Source organism: Pleurodeles waltl, chromosome 3_1 (assembly GCF_031143425.1).
Source record: "Pleurodeles waltl isolate 20211129_DDA chromosome 3_1, aPleWal1.hap1.20221129, whole genome shotgun sequence".
NCBI classification, from domain to species: Eukaryota; Metazoa; Chordata; class Amphibia; order Caudata; family Salamandridae; genus Pleurodeles; species Pleurodeles waltl.
The window spans coordinates 1,894,227,064-1,894,237,066 of record NC_090440.1 but is presented as its reverse complement, the minus strand read 5'-3'; the positions used below and the strand labels follow the sequence as shown (position 1 = coordinate 1,894,237,066).

The window sequence follows — 10,003 nt, the reverse complement described above, 5'->3', positions numbered from 1 at the left end:
GTGAATTGTCTTTACTAGGGTGTGGTACTGTCAAATATGGACTGGTGATCAACTGCATTTAAGATAGGTTTCACTGGAACAAGGGCTGTGTCTGGGAAAGCGGTAAACTGAACATAGTTCCCATCAATGAAGGACAGGGCAATAATTTTCACAGTGGAGTGGAAATTGCTGGGTTGAGGTCATGGCTTAATTCCATGGACGAGGTCAGATTAATTCATCAGACAGTCCTAGAAAGAATACCTAAAATCAATTTGAAAGCTAAAGGATTTGGCATGTGCACTGCAGGAAGGAGAGAAGTTAGTAAGGTTTTATATTTGATTGTCGGGTCTGGTGAAGAAGCTTACCACAGTTCATAAGCACAAACTATATTTGTGCCAATTTTTGGTCATTTGCTGATGCTGATTTTCTGTGTGCACTAACCCAGATAGCAGAGTTTTTTTTTACTTTTAATATTTGTGGTGAAATTGGAAGAAGAGGGGGAGACCATGAACGTTTGCTAAAGATCACAGTGTGGAGATGAATGATTGGGGGTAATTAGTAATTAATGTTTTGGTGAATGGGAGTGAGATCAGTGCTTGTTGCAACATTTCGATGAAGGCTTACTTGAATGGATTGTGATGTATCGGTTTCATTGTTTTGTTACATGTTGAATGGGATGGTGTTGTGGTCAGTTTGATCAATGTGGAGTGGGTTTAGGCAGGTGATTGAAGGACTGGCTAATTTGGGGAGGCCCTTTGGACAAGGTGTGGGAATGTTATGGGTGAAATGAGTGGAACCTCTAAAGGCTACATTAATGGTTTTGGTTTGACCACAAAGCACTTCTAAAACTATTATCTCTGTGGGATGAGATTGGGGATGTTGCAGACCTAAACTGAAGTCTTGAAAACCCCACAATCTAGATGGAAGAAGCGCTCCTGAAGGCAAAGGTGCACTTCTACCACCGGCCTGGCTTTCAAATGCGATGGAGAGTTCTGCAGGGTGTATTAACTCAGCCTACAGTCACAGATCTAGACTAAAGCATTTTTTTCTGCACATTTCAGGCAAATAGTTATGCAAGTCTGCTAACAAAGAGACTGAGGGCTTCAATTACAGTTTGGCAGAAGGGTAATCTATCACAAACATGATGGATATTCTGTCCGCCTTATTACAAGTGCCATAGGTTATAATACACTTATAATGTAGACAGGATATTCGCCATGTTTGTTTCACAGTAACCAGTCTGCCAAACTCTGCACCAGGCCCTTACTTCCATTAAAGGATTTTCTTAGGTGTATATGGCATCATAGAGAAACTATGTATTGTTTTATGCTTGGATGAAAACTGAAGATGGCTACAAGTGGGGTTATCCTATGGTTCTCAGTCTGCATCAACACTGAGGGTGGAAAATACAAAGAATGACTGTAGCAACTATGGATACAATTCTCAAAAACAACTGCTCCTAAGAACAGATATGACTGAAGCGTGTACCTGGTCACACCCATTTATCTTCTCTTACTCTGACCTTAGGCAGAAAAGTAGGCTTCTGTTGTCAGTGCTGCCGACCAGACCCATTTCACCAACACCGAGAAAGTAAACATGTTAAGCAAAAGTGAGCTTTAACATTCAAATAAACCCAACTCCTTCCCAACAAAAATAAACAAAGCAACAGTTTGATGGATGTGCAACAGGATGGACAGTGACATGTAAAAATTCGGTGCAAGGAACAAAAGAATGATGAAAGCGGAAAACTGATCAAAGGAAAAATAGCAGCGAAAGGGAGTGTAGGAAAAGAGGAGGAACTGCAATGATATACTTTTTAACTCAGCCTATTGGTATTTTAACATTGGTTAGCAGAGAAAGGAAATAAAGAGTTCCTCAAGTAAATCATAAGGTGATTTATAGATTGGAGGCCATCAAAAAAAATCCTCTTCACTTTACTGCTAATTCTTGTTTTGTTCGAGAAAAGCAGGACATGTTTTATCTGTGTAGACTACATGACTCCAGCAGGCTGCAACCTAGCCCATTCTAAACGAACAGATGTACTGATTAAATATGGTGCCACACAGCCACACCTCATAAGGAACCACGATTCGATAGGCACACTGCCGGCTGCCGCAACTCCTGATCGCCTCAAATGTGTCTAGAAAATGGGGCTAAAACGTTCTAAGGTGCACTGCCTCAATTTAATGAGCCTGTGCCTGCTGAGGCCAACATTCTTATGAATAATATAAAAAGATGTGAATTAAATACCACTGAGTTGGGAAATACTGCAATCTGCTATTGCAACACCTAAGCTCTTATTAAACATATTTTCTATTAAAGTAACTTGTAATTATTATGTCACTATAAAAGATCAGGGCTGAATTCAACTTCTGCATCTTTTGCATCCACAGTAGAGTTGGACATTCTTTTACATTTCCATTAACAAATAGGGTGCATCGATACCCTGGGCTCACTGTAATAGCGATAATTACTTCTTTGAAAACATGGGGCAAATGTGATCCGGTTGGCAGATGAACCCACTGTAACACGGATGATGCGTCGGGTTGTCACCAGGTTATAGGGCACCTCTTCACTCATGTGACTACTAGGCATGTGAGAGAGAAGACTGGGGCCCGCAAGCTGCACATGGTTTAAAAATACTAAAGTACTCTTATTTCAATTGGGAATTCTATTTAACATCCAGAATCCCTACTTGTTGAAAACCGAGCTTAAAGCAACCTTTCACTGGCCTCGTCTGTTCCATGCACACTTTACTCCTCTCACTGGATAACCTTGGCACTCTGTTCGAGCATGCAAAGCAATTACCTGTGCCATGCCAAAAGCATGCGTCTGGGAACCCCCTAATTTAAAATTCAGAAACATACGTTTTTAAAAGTAAACAGGAAACCTCAGACGTCGAGCTAGCCGGGTACATTCACGAGTATTGGAAAGAACGAGCGGGAGACTAGAAGAGGCAGCACAGCCTGGCGTCGAGTGGGGGACTTAAAACTCGGTGTCAACTGGAAGTGTATTTCTGGGGTGTGAATACAACCTGAAACTGGAATTAACTACTTTTGAAAAGAAAAAAACTGGATTTGGTCAGGCTCCTTCATGTTTTAAGGATGTCACTCACCATGAATAAATTCCAGGATGTTTTTTATGAACCTAGTTACAAACAGACTTAGGCAGAATATGTTCCTAACATGTAAAAAATATATATATATATATATATTTTCTACGTTTTAGAATTATTGTCTTCAACTGGTAGCAATCGTTCGGCATTTGTTGAAAACGTTTCCACTACTTGTAAATTTTAAAAACGTAAAATCAAAACTATAATTGTACTTTCCTAGTCAAATAATGACAATCATACCCGGAGTTTACTTTTCACTTTGGGTAGATTTCTGGCCATTTCCTATGTTTGCCTCTCTCACCTTGGCGGGCATTCTTTCTCTTTTAAAGCTGATAAACACTGGAAAGTGATCGCGACAAGACTTAGGCCCTCATTACAACATTGGGTTGCCGCCCGCCAAGTTGTAACCGCCGTGCGCCCACCAATGCGGCCGCACTTCCGCGGTGCCCAATATGACATCCCGGCTAGGCCGGCGGGCCGCAACATGGGATCCGGCTCCAAATGGAGCCGGCGGTGTTGCGGCTGTGCGACGGGTGCAGTTGCACCCGTCACGCTTTTCACTGTCTGCACAGCAGACAGTGAAAAGCCGCTTGGGGCCCTGTCAAGGGGCCCCATGACTCCCCGTACCGCCAGCCTTGAACCACCAGGAAAAGGCTGCCGGTAGGAGGGCTCGTAATCCCCTGGGCAGCGCTGCTAGCAGCGCTGCTCTGGCGGATTACTACCGCCGGGGCAATTGTGGCGGGAAACCACCAGCCCCGGCGGTGCGACCGTGGTGCTTCCGCCGCGGTCGTAATGACCTTGGAAGCACTGCCAGCCTGTTGGCGGTGCTTCCGTCATTTCAGCCCTGGCGGTCCTGTACTGCCAGGGTTGAAATGACCCCCTAAGTCTTTTGGAGATCATCTTTCCATCCAGGAAAGACCTTAAAAGCTGTTGGTTTCCACATGCTCAACTCTTAGACTGACTGCGTGATTTAATGTAACCTTCCAGTGCTCTCCAGCGCCAGGACAGCCTTTTTGATGGGCATGCGTTCTTACATAACACATTTCAAACACTGAAATATAGCGACTAGTAACGTTGTAAATGGCTTCAATCTTAGCAAATTGGCTTTAGTAGGAGACCGTTCATCAATTTTACAATTAAAAAGACCCAGTCAATTCAGCCTGCAATATTGATAAGTTAGTACTTGGTGTTCGGACAAGAGCAGTGGGTTTATTAAGGAAGGTGGGAGAATAGGAGGTCATGGGGTGGTAAAAGCCTAAACCATCGATTAAAAAAGTGAGGTTATCAGAGAGAAATTTAGGTTCAAACTAGCAAATTGAGAAAAGAATGATTAGGAGGTCTTCAGAAAGTTAGTTTGTGGGATTCTGGTTACAGCAATCACCCACCCAGGTTAACCGTGTTTTGAAACGACCCCTGACCTTAGTTCTGCCCCGTACAAAGCGCCATGGGCTTGCAGACCTTAGCAGAGCTGGACTTCGCTTTTGGTACCTGAGACAATGAGGCAACGGGAGAAATACAAGCACTGTCAAACACAGAGAGGGTGACAAGAGAAAAATGTGTTTTTTCCCCAACACTGCAAGTATTATATGGAAAATGGATAAATACCTCCTCAGTACAAAACGCTTAATGTGTGTAGGAAAATCAAATATTAGAAGAACATGTGTAATACTGTGTACATTTTTACAGGAATTAAAGACCATAAATACAGGCCGGATGTTGAGGAATTATATAGTCTCCGCTCTACAGCACCTATGTCTTAAAACAATCACAATCTGTAACAGGCCACTATAATTGAAGACCTGAAAACTGAAAATTGATGACCACTTTACAAATGGTTTGATGAAGAACACTTAAACTTGTACTTAATGTGAGAGGTACACTGATAATGCCAATGTTACTGCTGAACATTTTCCAGAAAAACCCATTAACTGCTGGTCCCTATCCACTCCTCAAAAAAAATTGATGCAATGGCATTGCTGTGTCCCAGTTCCAACTCTAGATAGTAAGGGATAATAACGGAAGGGCATTATAAGGAGCCAACATCTAAGCTTGGCATCATCTAGCTCTGGCAGGTGCATTTGAATAGACTCAGAAAGTGTTTTCCGAGCCAGACCTGTATCACCTAGTGTAAATTAGAGCAATCTAGGCTTCTCAATAGTTTTCCATTAGGTTTTTATGTGTGCAATCCCCTTCCCAAAGATTCTAGGCATGTGGTGATGAATTGCAGACGCTTTTAAAATCCCACAGAGATCCCACATGAAGAATTATTTGAAAATGTGAAAGCCAACAATACCTTACACAATTTCTGCATAGTGTGATCAATGATTTGAAAACACGTATTTTTGACTGCAGGAAGAGGAAGGGGCGGGGGTGACCAGATTTTCCCAGCAGGTGCTCTGAAGACCCATTACGTGACATGTATGTGAAGGAGAAATTCAGTGTGCACCTTCATTGTGGCATCCTTAAGCACTTGAACACAAATAGCTAAGACATCCCTTCTCGCTCCAGCATCAGACGTGCAGAAGCCCAGAGAAGTTACCTCTTTGAAGCAATGACTTCAGATACATTTTTTAGCACCTGATAAATTCACTCAGTATATACTTATTGTTTTTGTTATTGGCTGCCTCTAACTCAATTAAGGTTACTTAGCGCTGCTATAACAGATGGGCAGTTGTTAACAATAAAATGCATTTTTAGCAAACAAATACGTTCTCAGCTGCCTGCGTGAACACCACGTGACTTCTCTGGATATGTGAGGTCCTAAAGAAATAATTTCACAGTTTAGCTGCTTGACCTTGGCAGGCCTATCATTATATGAGTCTTTGAATTTTCAGTAAACCATGTAAGACAGAACGCTCAGTGCAAGTAGAAACACAGCACAAAATTTTGGCTGGTGATTTAAGTCATGCACATTACAAAGAGAGCTTTAAACTGTAGACAGTACATTCTAGGTTTTTGTCAGAGGTTGGGGGCACTCAAACCAGATTGCGAATGAAGACAATTGGACCATCCAGAGTAGGACATACAACATCTTTGGTAGATTGCGGTAAATAACTCTACAGATGTTCAGATGAAGGTGCTAGTCAATTAAATACATTTTTAGCAGCAGGTCTGGATCCTCCTTTGAAAAGGGGCAATGCGTGAAATAGTATAACAAAATTATATCCAAAGAACCAGGACAACATGGTGTGGAGAAATCCTCTGTTCTTAGAATTCCAAAGTGCCACCAGTATTCCTGTACTTAACAATTTCACAATATGGTGATTTAATTTTAGAATAAAGCTAAAATCATAGTCAATTACTGTGCATTACAAAATGATTTCTTTCAGAGAGTAGCACTGAAATTATATAACGTGATTACTTATTCTACAAATATCACTTGTTAATGATTCTTACTGGGATCTGATCTTAAAACTCACAATATAATTAGATGGAGCCTGCATGTGGGCCACTGTGAGTAAGATGAGCAGTAATAGTCTGCTTTGATTTAGGCAACTGGCCCTTTCCAGGTTCCTACAGCTTTAGTACGTGATGGAAAACCCTCATCAGAAGAAAAGCTATGGGCTTCTCAAACAAGTTCATTTTTTTTCCCCATGGCCTGTGTCCATTCTTACGGACGTGGGTGGGCATGCAGCACTGACGGTCACTTGTTTAAGAGTCAATGATGCTGCTATGAAACCCACATAAAGTCTCCTATTTTAGTGGGGTTGACGCATGTGGCAGGGGAATACTACTTGTTTAATTTTTACTAATGGTGAGATGAGCACTGCTCAAATTGTTTTTCTATAATAATTTTTAGATATTTTATCTAAAGGATCCAGTTGCACATGTAAACAAATGCAATGCACATACAAACTCTACGCGATCTAGAGTGCTACAACATGTGGAAGACAAACTCAACATGAAATATGCTCAACACAAGCCAAAAGGATAGATCCTAGCAAGAGGTGCAGCATGGCTTCATGCAGCGACAGCCATTCACCGTATCACGGCGCGGGTTGTCTTGTGTAATGTTCTTGTTACCTTGCTGGACTCCTCCAGCTGCGTCCCCCGCTTCCAGGCCTCAGAAAAGATGGAGCTGACAATGCTTTGAGAGCGGACGTGCGCTGTATTCAGTGTCTCTGAAAGGCCGCTATCCGAGTGATAAGAATGGTTGGATTGGGACTCTGTAGGAAAATGAATTGATATTTATCCTGGTTTCTATATTTCATTGATAACTTTCAAAAGAGTAAGACAATGGTAAGGGGTATTATTGTTCCTACTTGGCTTCTCATATTGAGACTAAAATTTGTGCCCACATGGTCTTCATACATTCCACATTTGTGTAGTTTAACAATTTATTCATCCACCATGACTCAGAGTAAAAACTCATGAGAAAAAGCCTGTGCCCCTAGCAAAGTTAGGACCTCCTAACTACTGCCTTCTGCTAGAAACACTAGACCTCATTACTCCCACTAGAACTACTGGCCCCTATTACAAGGGCCTCTAACTGTAGAACTACTACACGCATTATGAATGCTTTTAATGCTAAAACTACTAGATCTCATTACGAGTGCCTCTAATGCTAGAACTACTAGACCTCATTACGAGTGCCTTTAATGGTAAAACTAACAGACCTCGTTATGAGTAGCCTTTTAATTCCAATGTGGCCACTAGCCGGCAACATGGGAAGTACCAGATCAGGTACATTTATGCGGATCTGTTTATTTTCACACGGAGATTTAAAGCAGCTGAAAACTCGGTGTGAAAATCCAGGGGCAAGTGAGGAATTATTGCTGGAATTGGACCCGGAATTACCAATTCACCCCACAATTCCTTATTTCTTAGGGGGGTCTTCAGGGTCCAACTTGTACTGGCCTTGATTATCCCCAACCGTTATACAGATACCCATTGGTAACTCCGAAGTTGGGAAAAATCAAAGCCATTTTCCAGGGCACTAATAATGAGGGCCTTAATATCATGTTAACTCAACCAACAGTATTCGGTACTTGGGGTGACAAATGTGTAAAATCACTTACAGACACATTCTGGGTCTACATTTAGAGCACAACAGTCTTCAGACTAGAAAAAAGTACGAATGTGATACACAGCAATGCAGCAATAGCTGACCATCTAGATTTTAGGAGAAGGCTACTTTCGGGAGGAGTCCACACTTCTGTCTATAAACCTGCATCTACCATTGAGTATTAGATATTTGTCTCCAGCTGCAGAACAGAGAGATGCGGCATCCTTAAAAGACACTGCTATTCTATCTGGAAGCAATGCTCTAACATAGATCGATAGTTGCATTTGCCCCTCGTCGGGGGGCGGAGTTGGCGGGTAAGGAGGCTGCTTCTTGTGACATTCCTCCGCCATTTTAAGTGACAATGCTGTAACGTTACCTGGTAAACTTGACGAGCTGGATCCAGATTTGATGCTGGAGCTGGATAGGGAAGTCCAGTCGTAAGCCACCTCGGTCCTCTTCAGGGCCTCTTGATAGTTCACGTACAGCTGCTTTCCATACTAAAGCAAACACAGCAGAGCGCATTTCTTTTATTACAATATTGGCATTGCAAACGTCTAAAAAGCTGTGTGTGAAAGGTAATGGCATGCACCAGTTGTGTAACAGTTCAATAGTTACTGCATTACACCAGTTGGGATTACAAATAGCCTGAATGTGCTCCCAGTAACACTTGTAGCAGCAGACATTCACTTGGATAATGCCACGGTGATTCAAAAGCGGATACAACTTGCTCAGCTGATGTTCTGTAAATGTTATGCCTAGTAAGAAGCTATGAATTACAACATTCGGATCAAACAAAGATAACTACATACACAGATTTAAATATCTTTCAAAAAAGGTGCCAGATTGTAATTTTCAATTTTGTAGTGGTCTCTTTTTTTGACAATGGGAGAAAACAACTCAAATACCTATTTCACCTCTGCTGCACCGATACCGAAGTGCACTGCAAGACTAGAGACACTCCCAAAGAAGTGGTTTACTGTGAGGAACCCAGGTGCCACAAACTTACTGCTTCAATGTATACAACAATTAATTCAGTAACGTATTAAGTTTTAAGAAAAACAATTATCACCACAGTTGTTGTCTTTCTTGCTGCTCAGGTTTAATGAAATACATGAGCCCCTTTAAGCGACTTTACTGGCACATTTCATGGGTTCACTGATGATCACTGTTGCCCCCGAAGACCGAACATGGAATCACACGTTGGCATTTTTGTAGAATTTATATGTGCAACACTCGGAGAGCAGAGTGACCCATCCCAAAGCAGGTAAGTGCATTTCGTGCACAGGTAGACTAGACCAAGGCAACAGCCATAGAAGGACCCTCAGGCCCTTCTCTTCGAAGAGCGGGGACGGTCAGGGCTTGCCTTTGCTCATAGAGCGCCATTGATGAAACCAAATTTGGTGCCCCATCCCACTCCCCCAAATCTTTCATTCTCTTTAATTGTCTATAGATTGAAAGTTTGGAAGAAGAGAGGGGTAAGATTAAGGAGCGCCAAAAAAACAAACTGTCCACAGGGGTGCCAGCAGACTTCAGAGATAGTGTTTAAACACACCATCGCTTGGAGCCAAGTCTTAGGGCAATGCTGCAGGGAGCTCGTGCGCCCCTGGGAGGTCAGTGCCCGGTGCGAGGGATCCAGTTGCACATGCTAAAGTCTGACCAAGCAAACTGTACACCTCTACTTCACACTGAAGGGGGTTCTCCTTCCAAAGTCTGCCTGCTGACTGGAAGGATTTTAATAAGGGCATAGCTATATTTTTCCCTGTCACAATAATAGAACCGCCAAACAAACTCCTAAATGGTAACAACACCTATTTACTCACAATGCCTTGGACTGACTTTAACCAGCAACCGAACCGAGAAGTAAAGGTTACCATACCCTTCTGCTACATCAGCCAGGATATTGA

The 10,003-nt window shown here is 42.3% G+C and overlaps 1 protein-coding gene across 7 annotated transcripts in view; it reads right to left on the bottom strand.

Annotated features, from left to right (window-relative positions):
* RAPH1 (Ras association (RalGDS/AF-6) and pleckstrin homology domains 1) overlaps positions 1–10,003 on the bottom strand; it is a 299,377-nt gene that overhangs the window by 4,596 nt on the left and 284,778 nt on the right. For 5 of the 7 annotated variants that reach the window (XM_069225991.1, XM_069225995.1, XM_069225996.1 and 2 more), the window contains 2 exons: positions 8,476–8,596; positions 7,118–7,260 (listed from right to left, as the gene is read on the bottom strand). In XM_069225991.1, coding sequence (XP_069082092.1) covers positions 7,118–7,260; positions 8,476–8,596 — 264 coding nt within the window. Of the gene's footprint in view, positions 1–4,479; positions 4,583–7,117; positions 7,261–8,475; positions 8,597–10,003 lie in introns of all 7 variants that reach the window. The other 2 variants (XM_069225997.1, XM_069225998.1) reach the window with 2 other exon arrangements.